Below are 23,615 nucleotides of genomic sequence, written 5' to 3' on the forward strand. Positions count from 1 at the left end.
GTTTTCTTCAGCGTATTATTGATATATTGATATACATAATTCGTTTATTTGATTCGTAACCACGAGAACGAATCTCCTTTAATGGTATTTAAAATATAATCATAAAAATAGTTCAACCACTTATACGTCTGACGTGATCTAGTTGGATTAGAAGCACATCTCATTTCGTATTAATTTTTCATCAGTATAATATTATAGAAAAAGTTTAATGGTTATTAAAATATTTGTATTAGTCTTAAGCAATAGATATTAAAAAAATGTTTGTAGTTCGATCCTCGGCTGAAGGTATTTTTTTTATTAAATCGATTAACATTATATTGTATTTATTATAGTTTTTATTATTATTAATACATCTCCAAAATTATTTAACCACTAAATATATATGGTAGATATGTTGTGTCCCGATCAAACGCAATCGCACAATATTTTGGTGTTAGATGCGGTCCGTGTTCTTTTTCGTTTGTTTGTAAATTGCGTCTGACGAAAAATCCATCAAAATAAATAAGATAAGTACTAAATATTTGTTGATAAACGATTCGTAATTTCTTCATTATTGAGTTAGTTGTTTGTCTACTGCCGTTTTATCAAGTGTACACCGTATATCAAAATAAACATAATGAATAGAAAAAAAAAACCTTGAAACTTATTGTTGAATAATCGTTATTTGTTATTGTGTGTGATTTGTGATTCCGCTACAAATTAAGTAGGTTATACAACTTGCTAGACTTACCATTTTTATACTATAGTATCATTATTTACTATTTATTTTTTAAATATCTAATCACTAACAATTATATGAGGTGATTTTTTTTTTTTGCACGATAACAAGAATAATATGTTACCTAAACTATAAGAAACATTATTATTATTATTTTATTTTACCAATATATACTTTTGTAAAGATTTCTATGATTATTAAAATTGAATCACCGTTAAAGATACTTCTAATATAATAATATATTGACTGGTATTTGTGATCATCAAACCATTACTATACCTGTATAAAATTGTAGAGTTATAAATTGTATATGATCAATAATTATTATTCGGGCTTCAGATAGAATTGTATTAATATTTTAAAAACTAATTTATACAAGATAATATCTTGTGCATAACAATTTATTTGTGAATTGTGTTATAGAGTCAATAAATATTAAAAACACTAATGTTTTTTTTTTTCACTGTGCTGTGCCAATTTTTACATTTATTATTAATTTGATGAAAAAATATTAAAACTAAAAAATGCATAACGTTCAATCATTCGTAAATATGCGAAAAAATAAATATTTAATAAATTAAATTGCGCGTACTCTTTTTATAGAACTGTTCTGTATTATGTACGTATACCGACAACATTGTACAATTCGAATATGCAAATAGTTAACCTACATTATTATCTATAATATAGGTAACCGAGATTTATCTCAATTAAAAGTGGACTTTTAAAAATATCAAAATATTAAAGATATAAAAGCTGTGGTTGTATGCTTTACGACGTTTATTTTACTTTAGATTTTTTTTGTGGCTTTTTAAGACATGTAGTTTTTTTTACTGTATTCTTCATTTAGTTGTTTATAAAAAAAGAAATTGTAATTTAAAGGTTATTCTATTATAAAGTATAAAATTGTATCATCATATTGTATAAACGTGGTCAATAGTATAACAAAAATATATTTTAATTTCTTGTGGTATTTTCTGTGGTTGTCACAATAGCAACATTAGGTTAAGCACAAATTATAGCGTTCAAACCACCGCACTTTGAAATATTAACCGCTGAATTTCAGGAAAATAACCTCTGGGAACCATGTTCCCAGACATCACATTATGAATAAAAATTGTTAATCTCACTCAGCATCAGAGACTAAAAAAAAAAAAGGTGCCCTCCCTAGATAAATATTGATGAGTTTATTTTTCACCAAGAAGATATGTTATTTTATAAAAAAAAATGAATTATACAAATATAAATTATATATTCAATTGTTACTTCTATTGTAAAGTATATTTTCCCTCTAATTATATAATCTATTATTAGTATCAAAAAAGTTGAATTTGTGTTGAATCTCTTTTATTCTAAAACATAAGAATGTTATAATTATAATAATAATGGATATGTACAAAGGATGTATAATACTTTTGTACATATTGTGTATGTAACTAAATTGTGTGAGTCATGTAATTATCGTAATAACTGATAAGTGGTCATGGAAATTAGAAAAATCATAATTATACATGAATAATTTTTATATGTACAAGTGTCGTATAACACTTGTAGCTACAAAAAATAGTTTTATTTTCAAAAATTAGTCTCTTACATACTTTATATTGTATAACATTTTACAGAAATGTATACTTTTTATATCTATACATTCAAGCAATCGTATATGAAATACAAGTACTTGCACCAAACAAATATTTTTAAGCTTTTAAAAATATTTTAAAATAAATTAGAAAAAAAAACAAATTAAATTTGTCTAAATCAAATGATTATGTTTATTTATCATCAAAATAATAGTTAAAAGTTTTAATCAATAAATTAATTAATCAATCAAGCAAAAACAAAGTCCTTGTTAAATTACTTATACCGATCTGTTTTTGTTTTTATTGCAAAGTGTTTTTATTTTCAAAGAATAATGAGTAATTTTGATAATCTTAATCTAAAATATAATTCATTATAAAAAAAATAAAATAAAAAAAGACTTAAAAACTAAAAAAATTTAGTTTTTTCCTATTATTGTAATACACTCATTATTATAAAAAAATAATTTACCCTAAAACACATAATTCAAATATGAATAGTTTACAATCAAATTGATATTTAATGATATACCTTATACTTAAAAGCTAATATGGATAAGATAATTAGGTCACATGAGGAGGTTATAAATTTGTAATTACATTTTCAAGCACATTGTACATTGTAGGTTCACAAAAGTTAATGATCTTTATCTTGTAAAATGTATGATTTATAATCGAGTCTTACATATTATAATATCCTAATTAATTAGGTACATTTAATAGTATCACGACTTTTTTTGTAATGTTTGCAATACAAAATATGAATACACATCCACAAAAATATTCACATCATTTAAAATCAAGTTATTTAGTTGCTTATAATTCTTTGATTATTATTATTTATAATAATTATATACATTTATATGAACAATGCACGTCATAATGAATGACTTTGAACAGTAACTAAAGCAATACCTCATACGTACACATTACGATAACAACCACAAAATAGTATTAACATTTTATTTACGTTTTTAACTTGCTTTTGTGAATTGTGTTAAGATGAATACATATTATATTATAATATTTCTATTAAATCTCCGTGCACACCATCTATTTTACGTATTTAACCAGCGCTGGTCCCGATGGTCCAATTTAGAGTTGTTCTTTGTGCAATGGATTGCCATATATTGTCGTGCGTTTTTAATCAGGGTCTTATTTGAACAATTATGGTCGTCTCCTAAAGCATACTAATATTATATTATTTATAAAACAAGGATGTCGAGTGGAAAAAAAATAGATGTTTAATTAAAATCTAAATTGTATTAATTTTATTCATCGCTATAAATATACGATATAAAACATGTTTTTTTTTTTTTTTGCGGTATTTATTCAAAATAAAAATTGGTTGATAAAATAAAATGATAATTTAATATTGACATTGCTAAAAAAAGAATTAACGATTAAACAATATAATGTTTATTTAATTTAAACGATATTGTTGTATTAAACTAAAAAAAATTCTTATGAATATAAATAGTATATTTATAATCGTTATTTAAAATTGTTTAATTTTAGTTAAGCTATTTTTACAATCTTTCAAATTGACCTTATTTAATAGATAATGGATACCTGTCAAACGAAAAAGTTTTATTTATGTATGTAAAAATTTAGAATTTTAGTTCTTGATTCTACCTAAATAATAATTAAGTGTTTTTGTATATTATAGGTACATAATAAATATGAGATAAATCTATACAAACGATACAAGTGTTATATAAAATATGTAATAAGGAAAATTTATTTTCATTATAACTAATAGCTTTTGATATGGTTTCTTTAGTGGTAATTCGCAATCTAGGAACGCAATAACATGTTTGTTGGGAATACAAGAAACGGCCAGGAAACGGTATGGAATTCGTAATTAAATCAAATCAAAATACAAGTCAATCAGAAATAATTAGCTTTAAAAAGGAAACCATAATAGGCATAATACAAAGTTACATAAGTTAATATTATATTGTTTATAAGAATTAAATATTTTTAGCTATAATATTTTAAATTGTTTTCTAAGTTTAGTCTAATTTTTCAATGAATATATTATTATATACATATATTTATATAAACGTAGGTACTAGTTATTAAATGCCAAAGTATTAAACCTTATAATATTGGACCCTGAGCTTCAGCACATTGTTTTAAGACGATACTGATCTATAATATGAAATGTGATTTGCACAAGATTATTTCTTCGATCTATCTATAAATAATACAGTATTTTGACTTGACAAATATAAATATTTTTTTTTCAGAAAAATTATACTTGAAAATTGTGATTCACGAGGACTGTACAAATACTCAGAATTTTTGTTAAATTACTTTTTGGAAATCGTAGATAACATTTAATTAGTTTTCATTTAAAATCAATATAACATGCATGGCATAATATGTAAATATTTACTTAAATGTTCATACCAATTTATTATTTTACATTAATCAGGAGAATCAAAACCTAATACATTAAACCTAATACAATATGTAATTTACCAAGTATACTCTTCCCTATTTTTCGTTACATAATACATTTAGACAAATTCTGATTTTTGAAATTTTTAAATATACTCGAAGACCATATTTAGAAATTGTTGAGATATTTCGTACAACTAACTTAAGGATTGTTCTGTTATGATATAAACTTTTTTTTTCAAATTATAACCTCTTCTTTTTTACTGGGAATTGTTTAGTTGATATTTTATTTTATTCTTTTTAAAACCTTATGCAACACTCGAACTAGTAGTTAATCAAAACGTGTATACTAAAAAATAAGTTTCATAAAAATATAAAATAAATGTAATATCAAATCAAGTATGTTTACTATATTAATTTACACTATTTTACTATTACTATAGGACCATTTTTAAAAATTATAAATGTTGACAGATTATTATAAATACAAAATCAAAATTTCAATAAAGGTGGTGATCGTACTTGGTGTATTACTCATATATATACTAAATAACAATTGTATTTTTAAACATATACAATTTTATAAAAATCTGTAAAAATATAAATAATAATATTGTATACAATAAACATAAACATAGAGAAGTTGATTAAATGTATTTTTATAAAGTTAAAATTTATGAAAACTAATACAAGTTGTGTTAAATGTATTATTACAGAATTCGAACCAAAAGTTTTAATCGAGATTTTCCAGCTACTGTTTACTAAAAAAAGTTGTATTTCTTATTAAAAAAAGTCCACATTTGATACTAGTAAACATATAACCCGGTAACAAATAAATGGTTATTAGGTTGTAATAATGTTTTTATTCCTATATTAATATAATTTATAACGCTATATTTCAACAAAATTAATATATAATATGTACATTTATGCAGTGTGTGTATAATTTATCATTGTAATTTATCTTATGTGATCGATTTTTATCGTTATGGTTTTTTACGATTATTATAAATGGGTTTATTTTTTAAATATACATCAGATATATTATTATAGTAAACTTTTTTCCCCGACTAAATCTTATAAATGAATAAAAAATAAGTGATTTTTATCTTGCAGTACTTTTAAGTTTCAAGAAGTTTATTTTTTTCTAATATTGACAGGCGGTGATAACTCTTTAAATGAAATGGTATATGTTACAACTCGTATTGCTTTATATAAGGTGTATAATTAAATATAAATAAGCCGGGAAGAAACATTATTAGACAATAGTATATAGTAGATAAGAAATGTTTGTCGAGGGTTTTATATTGACGGTGGTCGACCCTATAGCATTTATCTGTCAGGATGGCGTACGGCAGTATACGTAGGTTACTGATACATTTTTCATACTTGTTTATGTCGGTTGTATTTTTGGTGGGCAACTATACCGGTGGCGGCTACGCAGAGGTGTGCAGTGGTGCGATTCCCGCGGGGGCACTAAACCGACGTCGGGCCAAGAGTGAGAGAAGGAAAGAGAGTACTATTCGCCCCGAAATTGCTTGTTTATTTATTCAGTGGCTTCGCATCCTGACTAGCTTGTTGGCCTGACTATATTTAATTAAACTAACGCCTCTCGGGGTCTGGACTTGTAAACTTTAGACACGGTGCATATATGTGCACGGGAGTAAGACAAAGAAAGTGTGAATGCAAGGGACACATAATAAGACAGGACGATAGAGGTTAGCAACAGCAGAAAGCGCGGTGTTGTAGGTGAAGATGGTAGAGCCTTTTAGCACCGATAAAATATTTATAAATTTCCTTGACGAATAATTATTGCGCGCAGCGCACATCTTCCATTACACGATGGAGAGCGAAAACTAAAACCAATTCACTTTGTTTGGTAAAAGTTTAGGAATAACTATTAGTATTTATATAAGTACTATTTTGAATTGACGTTGACAACACCACTTAGTATGACAAAAAATCACAGCAGTATAATAATAAAAAAATAAACAATCACTTCGGTGTTTTTTCTTAATTATTTTGTAAACAAATAAGATTCAAGAATATTTTTGATCCATTCTATGTAAATTAGATTATGACAAATCATCTTTTTATGGTATTCTAAAACTATTACACTATTGAGATTTAGAATTTTTTTTAAATTGTCTTTTAATTCTGAACACTATTGACTTGCGATGATAATGACATTTTATAGAAAAAAAACTGAATTTAAAAGATTTTTTTTTTAATTTAGAAAATATTGACTTTTATGGAATACTGATAAAATTAAATTAAATACAACTATACGTATATTTATCAGAAAAATAAGTAGTTATTTTTTATTCGATTTATTTCAGTAAAAATTGACACAGAAAATGTATCTACTAATGTAGACATGTTTACATTGAAAAAATAAACTAAGTCATCATACAAAATATCGCTATATTACATAATTAAATTAAATAATAATATGTTGTACTTTATTTCTTTAATAAATAAACACATATAGAAATTCAGAAGATAAATTATAAATTCTTTTAACTTGGTACTGCAACTATTAGAGTATTTTATAAACGCCAGATAGTATTACACTGCGTATAAGATATTTTATGAACCACGTTAAACATTAATGTGGCATATTATACCTAATGCTAAAAAACTATGTAAGCACGTTTGTGGGTTTATAAAAAGCAATACTACATAATTGTATATTTTATAATTAATAATATTATACTTTCAAAAGTCATGTGAAGATACGAATTTTCATTTTATTTTGCGAACACAATTTTGTTATACCACAACAAAATTATGTTGAAATCTTAGTAAATATAAACATTTACATTTCACAGTGATCCTAATTCGTTTTATGTCCACGTTGAATAAAATATGAGTGATTTTATGATATTAAAATATAATATATAAATATAGAATATTGTTTATATATTACTATAATATTTATATATATATATATATATATTTATATATTTTAGTTTGTACCAGACATACTGACCTATACTCCTAACATACAAGTAATTTACATAAATGAATATTTTGATGCAGTACTTAAGACGAAATGGAGGTAAAAAATATTATAATAGTGAACATAGTTTTTTTGTAGTCAACTCAAAAAAAAAAAAAAAATATAAATATATAAACATAAGTTTGTTGAAGAAATATAATATTATATATAGCCAACGGGTCGATAATAATTGTTGAGCACAATGAATACGAACTTGTTAAAACTACATTATGTAAAATAGAAAGAAAAAAAATTGTAATGTCAGAGCGTGCCAAAGTATCCAGTACCATTGTACATTGTACCAAGGTAAATCAATGCTAGTTTATTCAGTACCTATGTGGCTATGTGTAACTCGTCCGGCCTTTTGGTAATGGAGTAAATTAACGGAAAAATTATCGAAATACGTATATTTCAAGTTTTTAATAACAAGTCGTGTTAAATAAGAATAATACATTTGTTAATGTTCGAATTAAAAGAAAAAAAGTGTTGTTCATAATATGATATTAAAAAAAATAAACAACGCAAAAAAATGTAGTACGTTTGATTTGAAATACGTCAATCAATCGTCGACTAAAAATCATATTGTTTATTTATTTAACATTTAGAAATATTTTCCCATTAAATACTTGTGAAAGCGTGTATTTCATTATCTTTTAGATTTTAATCCACGAGAATTCTCAAAACTAATATTATACTCATATGCATATTTAAATGGTAATAAGCGTAAGTATAGGTATATAGTATACTAATTATTTATTTAAAGTCCTACCATTATATGTGATGCAATTAAAACATTCGTTTGACGTTTTGATGCAAATGTCCAAAAACTTAATTTCATGTCGGATTATTTGCTTTGAGGATTTTAATTTTTTTTTTTTTGGATTACAACTGTAACGAAAGATTTATGTGAAAAGATAATCCTTGGCCATTTACCTTCACTTAGAAGCACAATTTTAAAGCACCGGTGGTTAAGCTTTGGGTAATTGGTTAAAACATGTATATTTGCCGAACCCGTGACCCCGCGTTCACGAAGTATGCGATTGTAGTTAAACATAAAAATAAGCGAAAAAAAAATAGCAATAACAAGCACGTAAATTATATTAATAAATAGTTAAAAAGTATAGCATAATAATACTAACAAATTTTACTGTAAAAAAGCATAATATTGATTTTTTTTTTCGATTCCTATCTGTATTTTTTTTTTTTAATTAATTAAACTGTTAATGATATTTTTGGTATCACTTTAATTAAACTATTTAAATTCGTATTGACTTAATTTAAATGAACTGTTACACACCAAATAAAACTATTTAAATATCAAATAAATCTTTCATTATGTATTTTAGTTTTACTTCCAAAAAAAATGTTGTCTCATTACTTGTTTAATATAATTTATAGTAACTGCCCGTCTCTACATAATATATGAGTTTTCCAAAAATAAATTTTACTATTTACTTTAATTTTGAATAAAAGAATTAAAATTAATATATAAAAATAAATACATTTTTAAAACGATTAATCGTACAATAATTTTGGCGTTCTATTGATTTCTAACTTGTTCTTGTATTCGTAAAATAAGTTAAAATATGTCTATATTTAATACAAGCCTCTACAGAAATAGTTCATAATATACTTTAGAAGTATGATCCGACGCCTTAAGGTAATAAATTATTCGTATAAAATACTAATTTTTAATGTATGATATTTAATATTAATATTAATTTGATCAAATTAAAAATTTAAAGTTATCTTATAATAATGTATGTACTATAGATTTTCAGACTACAGCTATCACGTATGTGTAAAGTCTAAAAATCCTCGCGAATAAAAAAAAATAAAAATAAGATTTTTAAATCTATACGCGGTCTTCCCTGGAAGACGGTTCAATTTGTCCAGCTAACGAAAACATATGTATTCAAGCCCAAGTCCGGTACGTGACCACACAAGTGAGGTTGATATGGGGTAATGTCGAACTCTGTTGTAAGAACACATCCGGAAACTCTATATGCCTGTACATGATCTCAATACAGATCATATACATGGTAAATATAAACATGATACGTGCCATCCCAATAATACATTTAGTTTTGAATTGGAAATTTTACGTTTTGAGTCTTTTAAAAAAAAAATAAAAAAAAAAAACATGTATTCAAAGAATTATATTGAACTGCGGAATATAATTATTACATAACTAATAATATTATTAATCGGGTTAAAAGGTATGTTGGTATTTGCTGTTTATGTTTGCTGCTAAATAAATTTGTCTTAGCTGCATATTACTTAGGAATGTATTATATAAAATACGTTTTAATTTGTCACGATTTAATGCTGAACTCCCAGAACTGGAACTTTACAACATTCATAAATGATAAATAATAAAAAAATAAAAGCAAAAGTCGTGGGTATGACCACGTGAGAATTGTGAGAATTATTAACTGTAAAAGAAAAATATGAAAAGGATGAGTACAAACTATTTTTAAATGATTCAGCCGGAACTAAAAGTTGAATCTATCGTATCATGTTGAGTATACTCAAACATAAAGAATAATTACAGATACAAGAGTAAAGGACATGGAAATTAAGTTTAACTAGTGTAAATGGAATATAAATAAAGCCAATAATTACACCCTTGTTTTCGAACAAACAAATGTAATTAACTTTCATTTACCTATCCTAAGACAACATACCTTTAGGTTATGTAATATTTTTATTATTTAGGAATATGTAAGGAAGATATTAGACCTTTTGAATGATATATATATATATATATATATATATTAATTATAAATAGTAAAATTAGGGAAGTGTTGATGAACGTATTCAATCAGTGAGCCTTTATATAATAGAAGAAGCCAAACATTTTACATATACATATATCTACCTAACTTATAGCAACTTTTCTATACCAATTTTCTAAACATAGATAATATATACTTCTCGAAAATTGTGATATTTAATATTTTTAAAGATACAATTCATTTAAATTTTCAAACATTTTATTTTTTATTTTAAATCAATAAATAAACTATATTTCTAATTTACTATTGTTTTTAAATTTGTTTCACATTAAATCAAGACTTAGGTAATAATTTTCTATTGTATTATTATGAGTGTTATCGTTATAAATGTATTAAAAAAATATATCTAAAAATATAAAAATAAAAATACGATGCCAAATTTGAAATGATGTTATACGTCATTATACAGAATAATTCATTTCGTATGCTATAGTTAAAATATACGTTAAGTATATTACTAAATCAGACACTCAAAATAATACCAAGAATATAATGATTTACGTGTCTGGATGAAAATGACTGTGGTTCTGAATGATTCAGTGTATTTATTTTGTGAATCCGGTTCACATTGCAAATAATGGTTATTGAGCATAAAGATATTATGTTTTCTCAGAAAATAACGTACCAAATCGATGCACATTACATGCATGCGTAACGATAATAATAAAATTGTATTATCCTTATTCCATGGTAGTAGATATGTATAGTAGTTGTTTGGTTGAATTAAAATAATTATTTTATTCGAAACTCGTTTTATTTTTAGATATTATAATTGTCCTTGGTATGATTATTTATCACAGATTTATTACAAACACCGTTTAGTTTCATAATAAAATCAATTTATATTATCCGTTAAAAAAATGTTATTCGAATATTATAATAATATAATAGCATAACTACCTTTAACTGAGCTGTACCTATTTTGCCTATATTTAACGCCGTGTTACGACAATAAATTATGCTTGTAAAACTATATTATATTATATTAGGCAACTGACAACGAGTGACATTGTCAGATCATCAAAAATTATTGTTGAATAATTTTAGTTTTTTTTATAATTTTGATAGTGTCCTCGTAGATATTTGAAAGCTATTTTAAATTCACATCAGATCTGTGTTAATTTTCTAAAAAAAAAAATACTGGGTTTTATTAATATTAAAATAATTATAATATGATAAAAGTAATTTTTTCGTTCAAATAGCTCGTCGAATAAAGTCATAATTACTTAAAATATTATATAATTTTTACTATCAAATTATGTTATCATTGAATATTTTTAGCATAATTGATAATACAGAAATTATTTTGTGTGTAAAAAGTGTATTATTAGATATTCACTGCGGTGTGATTTACTGCGATTTGTATTTAAATATATTTTTTTTTGTTTTCCTACAACGAACAAAACCCATTAAAGTTAATAATAGACGTTTTGTTTCCAATTCCACTTATAAAAATATTATATAATAGTCATTTATATTCTTAATATATACTAGAACCTTTGATTGGTCAATGTAGAGGTACATAATAATATACACGTAAGTAACCCAAAATTGTCGGTCGTAAATCTTTTGAAAATACATTTCACTGAAATGATTTATGAAGTACTTTTCTCTATATAATAATACTGCTACTACCACTACTACTAATAATAATATGTACGTGGCATCTTACCTTGTACGTGCCGAGATTGTTGACTACGCATGGAAGGGATGCGTCTCTCCCCAGCGACACTGTAACATTTGGTATAGGCTCTGCGAAATTCGGATCGTCCGTCAATACTGTAAAACAAATTGACTTGTTTAAGATATTATACATTTAAACTATTTAAAAATTTTGACTTTTTACTGATTACAGAATCCTGCACTAATAAACATCATATGAAATTACTCGAAATTAATTTACCTTATACTGGATATAATATATTATTTAATAATAAAAATGTTAAAATGTATCACAACTAAAATGACCAATAAAATATAGCATTTTAATGTTATTGTATAATATTATGTATATATTTCATGCGATATAATATTTTAACAAATGTATACAATTAAGAATAGATTTAAACCCAAAACCAGGTGTTGAATTTATAATCGAACAGAGTCATAAGTCATAACAAACTAATGATAAGTCACGCAGTCACACAAAACTTGTCATTACTCGTGAATCATAATTTATTTGTTGATAATATTATACACGCATAACTTTTCATCCGATTTATAATACTTTAATTACACAAACATCAATAACGGCTTAAAAAGCCAACATAATTACGAAATAATATAATTAATTTTATATTATATTTTAAGATATTAATTTAAATATTGAGCAAGATTTTTTTTTTATATTGTAAACTTTACTATTGTAAAAATATGTGTTTACCAAAAAACATAGAAAACGAGTTATATTTTGGTAACACTATAGTCGTTGCGTTGACAATCTAGACACACACAAAATAAATGTATTTTATGTATAGTATCAATAATCGTCTTACAATTTATAATGTTTTAGTTACACACTTAAACAAAAAAAGAAAAATCCAAAGTAAATGTACACCGTTGTCAGTTGAAATTACAATATAATATTATGTCATGTTATTTTACTACTACTAAAATTATTTTAATAGATCGAGTGATGGTGATATTATATCACAAATCGTGTAGGTATATTATATGTTATTCAAAATATCATCACTGTAGAATTCACCGACGTACGTAGTTCTTAGTAGGTAGTTTATAAATATCATCATTATTCGCAGTAGTCGCACGATAACACTGGCCGACCGGACAAAAAAATAAACCGAGAAAGCGACTGAAATTTAAAATACTTTTCTTCTCTCGTTCAACGGCCCGGCGCAATTTATACATGCAAAGATTCCCGGTTTTCATCATATTCAACTCGTTCGCCGAAACCCTGCTCTCGGGCGCTTTGAAACGAGACGTGGCTGCATGCATATTATATGCATGTACGCCTACACACGCGCGCGCGCGCACACGCATTTTAATACGAAATACACGAATTCGTATGTGTGTGTGGGCTTGTGTATAATATAATGTATATATATATATATATACTGCACACACACACACACACACACACACACACATATATATGTATATGGCGCGTTGTCTGAAAACAATTTAATCTCTACTCCAGTTTTTATTATCCGTGCGTGAAGTGGCCGAAAATTTGATATACCCCGAGTTTTTTGGCGGCGCAGATCAAGAGGTGGGCAGTGTGGGGTGGCGCGGCGGCGACGGCGGCGGTAGAGTACATCCGACGACAAAAGGACGTGGGACAATTCACCTTTATCCCGGTCTCCGGTTTCACCGGGGCACAGAAACGTCGTCAAAAGCAGCCGGTCCACACCGTCGTCCGCCACCCGACTCGCCATCACCCCCCCCCCCCCCGCACACGGAGCGTTCCAGCTTGTAGTGACAACTCTGAGCTTGCATTAATCATACGCGCGCGAGTATATCGTTTATATATATATATATATATATATCAGTGAATTTCCGGGGCTTTATTACGAACGAGTATAATAATTGCCAGCACTACGCGTTTGTCTCGTCTCACCCGCGCGCGAACCATCGGGACGCGGTCGTTTTAACGTCGTTTCGATGATTTTAAGCGCGGCAGATATTCTATAGGAGCTGAACCGGAGCCGGCCCCGATCGGGAGAAAGTCTGAAATTAATTTCGAGCTATAAGCAACAATACGCGGACTCGCCGGGCTGCACAGGTGATGGCTACGGATTTGTATTTTAATTTATCGAGGCGCGGACTCCGAGTCGTCGAAACGTGATTTGTTCGAAATGACGAAAAATATACGATCACGAATTGTATAAAAACGATTATTCACTGTAGACAAGCAAATTATTGAAGAACTTGAATATTATAAGATATGGTCGCGTATTACTGTTTTCCGTGCACAACAAACACGTTTTAAAAAATCAATCTATTTCAATAATATTATCGTTTATAAGTATAACGACTGATGGATAATTAGTTTATTAAATGGAAAATATTTAATAATATAACTGGGGCATCTAGAAAATCGTAAGTATCAAAATAATTGGATATTGAGACGAAATAATTAAATTGTTTTAACGTAATAAACAATGTTCCAAAAGGTAATTAATTGATACAAAAAGAAAACAATGCAATGTATAAAGACGATGAGAAAAACTTTTTAATTTATAATAATATATTGTGAAATACATATATTAGAAACATAGTATTATATAATAATTACTAACTATATTGCACTCGTATAATCATATTATATAGAATATTTAAAACGAATTGAAATTGTAATTTTAAAAATAAAACAGTTTATTGTTAAATATATATATACCTATATAATATAATAATATTATTATTTGAAAAAACAAATGTAACCTGCCTTTTATAGCAAAATTGTAAATTATAAACAAGACAAGAATTGAACAAAACGAAGGGTCTAAATATGTTTAAAACGACATCGCCACTCAATGAATAAATAAATGAAATTCCATTGCAGTTAAAAATAACTACATGTTTAAAATTAATAGAAATTGTTCTTATATGCTTTATAACAACATTATGTAAAACTTACACAAAAGAAAAAAAATTAAGTTTATACTACGCTATACAATTATTTACAATTATTGATTTATTTAATAATACGGTAGAAATAGCTTTAAAATTCAATAATTTTATTTGAACTTATTTAGTTTTTTTATTCATACATTATTATTTTATTAGGTATATATCTACTTTTATTGGTTCAACAGCCGATATTATACGGTTAAGAGTTTATCAAATTTAAAAAAATTTAGATTTTATGAGAATAAATTTAAAAAATAAATTATTACATCACTCATTTCTACGTTTACAGTGCAATATATTAATTTGTTTTCTTTTGTATTCGACTATATTTTTATTTATTTTTTATCTTATTCGATCGATATATGTACAGTTTTATGATCAAACTTTGAGTGAAAGTTATATAAAAGTATTTAAATGTACACAACTAGGAATCATAGTTATTTTTGCACTTAATTATGTTGAATGCAAAATGTTTGTCTTAGCTAAACGAACTGAGCTCCAAACGTCAAACAATAAACATAAACCAAAAAACTTTCATGTAGATAAATTCTTTGTGATCGACTTTTGAGACGTAATTTATTTATATTATGGTATTTCCATTAGTAAACGTCGAGGTTTATACCTCGTCAACGGTTGTCGGTAAAAAGCTGAAGTTACAAAATGAGCCGTAGAGATGAAATAAGAATTTATTTCTGATCATGCGCATCCCGCGGAAAATCTCAATTGAATTGTTTTGTAAAATACGTTGATATTTTATTATTTATTATACGTAACGCAATATAGACGTTTTAAAACAAAAAAATTAAATATGTGACAAAAGCATTTTAATAAATTTCTACAGCGGCAATTGGTTTAAATTCAGCCGGTCGGTATTGGTGGTGGGTGGGTAGGTAGGTAGGTAGGTAGGTACACTCGTCCCGCTGTGGATGTGGGAAAAACGTAATTTACACGAAACGTAAAATTCGCACACGAGCTGATGTAAATAAAACAAGAAAAACCTAGTGGTACCGTCACCAGTACTAGGAACAAGTAGAAAACTATTGTTCATTAAACGCGCTGCAGCTGGAAATAACGGGAAATACTCCGAAATGGAAAACGAACAGTCGCCGATTTACTTGTAGTGGTTATAGTGTTCGCGTATACCGCGTAGTTCTTTTAACTGCAAACACACTCGCTCTTTACCTTGAAAAGAATAATCATTTCTTTTTAATGTATAAAAATAATAATATGTTCTTGACAATGAAAACGTTTCGATATAAGCAGACGATGTCGTATGTTTTTAATCCTAACCAGAATCAATTTTTCTTTGTTGATATCGGGTAAATGAAAACTTTTACCTACCGCCGAACTGCAATTATTATTTTTAACTATTTATAAAGTTTAAACGATTTTGTATTTAATTTCAAACGTCTAAATTTTAAATATTTATGTATATAGTTATATATAGATCACTATTTTCCTGGTCCTGTATGTTTGGTATTCATTAAAATCTTCAGAAAAACACTCTGTTTGAGAATGCGGAACTAAAATCATACGATAACGAGTGTTACGAGTGTGGAAATAATCACTCTGTATACTGAAAAGACGTCTCGGTGCTCTACAAAAAGACTGTGCCCGCGGACGGGTTGGTTTGCGCGTCACCGTTTTTATTTCTCTCACGCCGAGCGCTTGTAAAACGACTATGATAACGACCAGACATTATCATTACCGTTGTTGTATACTCGAAGACTCAAACGATCTCACATAAGCTTAAAAATTATGTGTTATGTTGTACACGTACACGCGCGTAACCAATATTGTTTTATTAAAATTAATTATTTTTTATGTCCAAGACAGTTTTTATTTAGCTGGACACTGTTTGAGTAACGATACTATTAACGAACAAAAAATTTTAAAAAGTCTTAACGATTTCGCGGCCAACCATTTGTTAATCGACCTAACAACGTGACGGAAAGTTTGAAGAGGGTGGAAGATATATTTTAATAATAAGAAGTCAGATTTTACAACACTCGAGTGAACTAAAACTTTTATTATTATTGGTTCAATTTCATTTTTTTTTTCTTGAAAAAAGTTTATAAATATCATCCGCGCAGTTAAGAAAGATACAATCCGAGACATTAACCACACATAGTAAGTGTATATGATTTGATATTTATTTTGCCGGCAGTTGATTATTGTTTTCGCAAATGTCACAAAGATAACATTTCAATTTATGTCATCGATGAGGATATTGGTTATTAAAGTATATTATAAATCATAACTGAGAGAATAACGATGGTTTCGAAGTAGACTACGAAAACACTCACGAAAAGGGATTTGTTCTTTTTCGAATATTTTCATATCCAAATCTGTATGATGAGTTCCAGCGCATAATTAAAAATTAAAATGGTGAAACTCGTAATTGCACGAGGTGCGTAATATGCTTCGAAACTACGGAATGCTTGAAGCACTCTTCGTATACGAAAATATAATCACGTGTAATATGAAATCGACTAAAAATAATAAAAAAAATAAAAAACACATACACACACTTCTGTTTCTCCAATTTATTTTCCACACGCTGTTTTCTTCGGTCCGCTCAATATTTTAAATGTTTTATTAATTTATTTTCTGTGAAGCGCGTGTATACCATAATATGATCACAACCACGAAAAAGCATTTATATACTGAGATACATTCGTCGCGTTTATTTCAAAGAACTTAAAACGATGTCGACATACCTAGTTTTTATTTCTTGCGACAATGGTCTCAGTCTCGAGCATAGTGTATCACTGATACCCACGTTTAAAGATTTTGACGACAACTTTACTCGCCGGCACGATAAGACAACATCACGATGATTGTCATGTCTGGGAAACCGTTCTCTGTTGACGGTGTATTCAAATAGCAAGACGTCTAGATGATTAAGGTAGAAATAATTTATGAGCGTGAAATCGTTTTGCCGACAGGGTACCCCCAGAAGGATATTATATTATTACACACACACATAATATAATATTAATATTACAACAGCTGAGAAGTGACCAGCGCCATTTGACTCGTATCATAATAATATCTTATGCATTTCGTGCCAAATTCACAAAAAAAAAATATCATATTTTAAGTACCTTCCGTTATTTATTTATTTATTTTTTGATTTAAATATAAAATATTTTTATGTGTATCGAATAATACGAGATTTTATGCAATCAATATAAAATTTCAATTTAATTATTATTACTATATTTACTATATTTTTTATATGAGAATTATGATTATTTCTATATTTTGTGTATAAAAACACGTGTTTGAACTATTAATTTTTGAATTACAATTATTTGCAATTTTGTAGTTTTATAAAGATAGTATTTAAGTATTCCTATGCTTTAGTTTTTGTATCTTCTTGCTGCGGGACACGTTAGATAACCGAAAATCGTATATACGGAGAGAGATAAAAGCAGATATTTCAAGTATTCTGTCGGAAGCCCACAACTCAAAACGCATACAACAGCTGATCGTATCTTTCTTAACAACTCAAAAATAAATAAATTGATGTAAACCACGTATGCAAACATGGGAAAGTAGGTACAACGATTTATATAATATACTGCACAGTAGATATGGTATGAGTCACTGTAATTAATGTATTAAATTAAAAAAAAATGATATATCATTGTATACGACACATAATTCTGAACGGAGACGATCTGTCAGTTTTTATCGCTAAGCATATCTGGTGATATATTTTTTTGAAATTTTAAACTTATTATTTATTAAATGTGTTAAATTTATAAAATTAATTTTATAATTTTATTAATTCTATTATAATAATTATCATTTGTTTTATCTTGTATTAATTTTTAAATATATTATGTATTTATATCTGAATATTAAACACTTTTAGACAATTTAAACCTCAAAATAATGTTCGAATTTTCACAATGTTGAAGAAAATTGTAACATTCTATACTCAGGCGTTCATAAAAATTTGGATTGACGATCAATTTTTTTTTTTTTTTTAATTCAGTTAGACCGAAGTACACCGATAACATTGTAAAATATAAAATATATTTGTACATTTTTTTGCTAGACATGGTCGGATAATACAGTTAGTAGTGTATATAATATCATGTATTTTCTTAATTTGAAAGTATACTGTTTCACAAAATAATATTATATTCCAATGCATATAAGTGTATGTATGTTTGAATTTCTACGAACAATAGAATGATATACTCACGAATACATATTGTGTTTTAAATGTAAAACTACATTGGTTTTTTTAAATTAAATGTTTACACGACAAATAACCTCGATTTTCTTTTTTTTATTCGCCACTTTATTTAAAAAATCAATCCCCAGATGTATGGATACTGTTTCATATTTAATACACTATTTATTTTGTTGTCGTAAAATTGACTCGGTACAAAAGCTTCTAGTGATACAATGATAGAAAAGGCATCATCTGTGGTTTACAGGCACACACGTGTTTAAAATATAGTCTCGTTTATCTACCGCCCCATGACAAATTTATTAAAAGTATTACAATCAAATAATAATAAATAAAAACACCGAGTACAAACGAGTAAAACTCTCGACAATCATAATAGTATAGCAAACATTGTAAAAATGCGTTCGTCGATAAACAACAATAATAAATCGTCATATTTATGCTAAATAACGTTACTTGAGCGCGTGCGCACGAAGATATACACACACATACTAAAACCGTTTATGCTGAACGGGGCTAATATAATATTATACAAGCTTTATTATTTTTATATTAAATGCAAGAATTACAGTAAAGTACATTAAATCGAGAAGAAAATTAAGTATAATTTATTCAGTAACTATTAAAATGTCGAATGATTATCTGAAGTGAAAAAATAATATATTTGAACGCGTGAATGATCTTTTTAGACAGACACGAGATATTATTATATTTAAATTGCTTAAAACACTTCACGTTGACCATTTATCAAATTAAGAGATGAAAAAATTATTTTTCAAATAGAGTGATTTACCTTTAGTTTAATACTACTCTTAATTTTAAGCTATTGATCATACTATAATAGTGTGGTTTTGAATTAACTCTAAAATAAACCTACACATTTGTTAATAATAACAGTGACTTAAAGTGATCTATTCAATAACAAAGTACATTAAATACACTCGAAGGCTATAAAATATATTTAGTGTGTGATTTGCTAAGTGTTTTTTTTTACCACGGGTTTTAATTAAAATAAACACGTAGCTTACGTCCAACTTTTTGTTTGAATATATCACAGTATTTTAGGTGTTAATGAAAAATATAAATTCCTTATGAGAAAAAAACTCGACTTAACCTTATTCTTACATGCCTACAAACGTATTTAGTAAAACATGTTATTATAAAAAGAAAACAGGTTAGATTATATTTTTATTATAGGTTCAGGTAGAATTTTAATTACACCGTACAGAATTGTATTTTAAGTTAAATAACAATATTACTCATTTATTTATTTATTTTTCAGACTAAACAAGTGAATACTGTTTTTTTTTAAATGCAATTATAAAATATATATATTTTATATTTAAAAAGTCATCTTTTATAGTGATCTGCAGTTACAAAGGATCGTATGGTAAAATATATATTTAGAAACATGTAATATATATTAATATATATTATGTTTTAAATAATTTTCAATACGTAATATAGAAGAAAATAGATGTTTTCTATAAGAAAAAGAAGAACTAAAAAATATTGTTTGAGACCATTGATAAAAAAAAAATATCATACACTTTTTCTCCCTCTAGCTAAAAGGAAGGTCAATTTCCTGTGCAAAAGAGTAAAAATGAAAAAAAAGGATAGGTAACATTGAACAATGTTGGAGAGTATGTCATTTTTCGATTAAAACATTTTCCTCAATTCTTAGCGTTTCATCTTAACATATTATGAAAAACGTATTGTAAATATCTTCAAACATATAAAATAAGTTTATTTAAAAAATAATACACTGTTTTTTTTTCATATCTTATTATTATTTTAACTTTAAATCTGATCCATAAAATTATTTAGTTCATTTTTAAAATACATCACTAATACAGAAAGTTATTTGAAACTTTCAAATTGATAATATTCCATAAATATTTTACGACATTCAAATTATGTGCGTGATATACATCTCATATAAAATATATGAATATACCTATAGATATATTATTGCATCAAATGTATATTTTAGGATGAAAATTCTCTAATATAATACCATGATAAAGTGTAATAGTATCTATGTAAATTTTGACAATTACATGATTTTACACAATGTTCAAATTTAAGTTTTTATTTTTATTATTCAAAACATTGAAAAACTTACGTTACAACATATTTTATAGTTTTTATAAAAACATTGATAAATATATTATAATATATGCATGTAAGTATATACCTTATCAGCTTTAAATTAATAATATTTATATCATATTAATTTCATTATTACGGTTTATACATTTTAGACATGAACAATAGAAATGCTATTAATTCAAATCAAGAATTGTTTACAATTGTGTTAATGTAAAAACTTAATTTTTATTTTACGGTAACTGTTGCTTTTAATTGTTTTATTAACATGTACAGTTACATTGTTCGTCTTAATTCTTAAAGCATTAATAAACAATTAAAAACTTATAAAAAATATGGAAATTAAAATTCTCACTTTAATAACACTCATCAATTTTTATTTCTTAAAACCTATATAAAGTATAACTTTATAGTATTTACAGATAAATATGAACTAACGTCTTAAAACGACCGTATTTAATTTTCTGTTGTTTTATTTAATATGTTTATAATACATTATTGTATATATGTATACCGTTTTTATATAATAGGCTGATATCTGAATTTTTACGTCAACCTTAGTACGATATACACTCAAACAAGTTTAATGCCGCAAGAAAATATATGTCTATGAATTCAACAATAACATTATTTTAATCTTTTACGGGCAAAAACAATTTAAAACTGACATACCTGTATTTATAAACCTATCTAAAAATATTATCTTATGCATTAACTGATTAAATTAAATAAGTAAAATGTGTTTATTACTTCGGACACAGGTATGATTGATGAATACGAGGTAGTTTTTTCTTTTTTTATAAATAATATTAATATATAATATATCATAAAAATATCAATCAGCTTGTAACCGTTTATAGATTTAGCTGGTTGTCGTCGAATTTCAAAAATAATTAGATTAGAAAAAATAGTTTAAAATCACTTAAGGTTAATTAAAAAATATTATTTTCCTACCTCCGAAAGGTGTTTTTTTTTTCAACAAAAATGCATAGGTGACTTATTAAAGTTTATCGTGACTCAAACGGAGTGATATTAAAATGCCAGTAAATCGAAAGGAAGGTGATATATCTTTTATGGAAAATATACACATACATACAAATATAATATATAAATAACGAAAGAATAAAAAAAAAACGTTGATCCTTTTAAAGGGGGACCACATGTTGTGAACGTAAAGTGAAAAAGAGAGGATAGCGAATTGGCGTGAGCGCGTTTTATCTCATAAAATAAATTACCGACCAAGTGTTGGGCCTGACCCCTTCCTGACCGCTGCCCACCTATTTCCCCGCTCTTGCGCACGTGCACGTGCACGTGTGTGTATTCCAAAAAAACCGCAGCAAAAGAACTCGCTCTACCTGTTTTATGATCTAAAGCGTACGAAAGGCTGCGAAAGAGATACTTTTTCCATAACCGCGGTAATAGAATAAAAGTCACATCCTATTTCAATATCTTTTATACCTCATCCGTTCGTCCCTCAACACTTGGCTTTGTATTTCTTTGGCATTTTTTTTTTTTTATGCAATATGCGATCATCGTTATTATTATTAATATTATTATTTTGGTTTTTCGGCTGAACCGATATTAATGTAATAATATAGTCCATACGCCAAACCATACAAAACGCCACAACGTTTTATTTTTTATAATATTGTAATATTTTTGCATTTGCAAACCGTACGTATTACACTGATGTTGATGATAATATGTAAAGACTATATTATTGGCGGGAAATTCAATTTATCTTTCGTCCAGCGCCAATAACATAATATTATTGCTATATTAAATTATCAATATTTTAGATGCATAATAATATCATCTCGGTGTCGAGTTACAGGAGCGTTATTCTCGAGAAACTTATAATATTTAATAATAGTTTAAAAATTAAACTCGTGCGTGCAAATATTCGGTACAGAACTTGTACACATTTTCTGAATTCGATAATCACAAACCTCGTAGTAAAGCATACTTAAATGTACTCAAAATACATTTTTATGTTTTAAAAGAACGCTACTAAAACATGACGATATATAGTACTCGAAAATATAAAAATCGTAAACATCATCGTAACATGCAAACATCAGCACGTTTAATGATGCACGTCCAGTTTTTTTTTTTTTTCACATTGGCATCGGTGTCAGAAACGACCTGCACATTATCGAAGACCGCGAGTTCGAACGCGTCGAATGTGATTTTCGATCGCGAAGTT

The 23,615-nt window shown here is 26.7% G+C and overlaps 1 protein-coding gene across 3 annotated transcripts in view; it reads right to left on the reverse strand.

The window, feature by feature from the left end:
* The window catches only part of LOC132920945 (lachesin), a 112,199-nt gene that overhangs the window by 48,784 nt on the left and 39,800 nt on the right, over window positions 1-23,615 (reverse strand). For all 3 annotated transcript variants that reach the window (XM_060983696.1, XM_060983697.1, XM_060983695.1), the window contains exon 2: window positions 12,173-12,279. In XM_060983696.1, coding sequence (XP_060839679.1) covers window positions 12,173-12,279 — 107 coding nt within the window. The remainder of the gene's footprint in view (window positions 1-12,172; window positions 12,280-23,615) is intronic.

The sequence above is a fragment of the Rhopalosiphum padi genome, chromosome 2 (genome assembly GCF_020882245.1).
Source record: "Rhopalosiphum padi isolate XX-2018 chromosome 2, ASM2088224v1, whole genome shotgun sequence".
In the NCBI taxonomy this organism is placed as follows: Eukaryota; Metazoa; Arthropoda; class Insecta; order Hemiptera; family Aphididae; genus Rhopalosiphum; species Rhopalosiphum padi.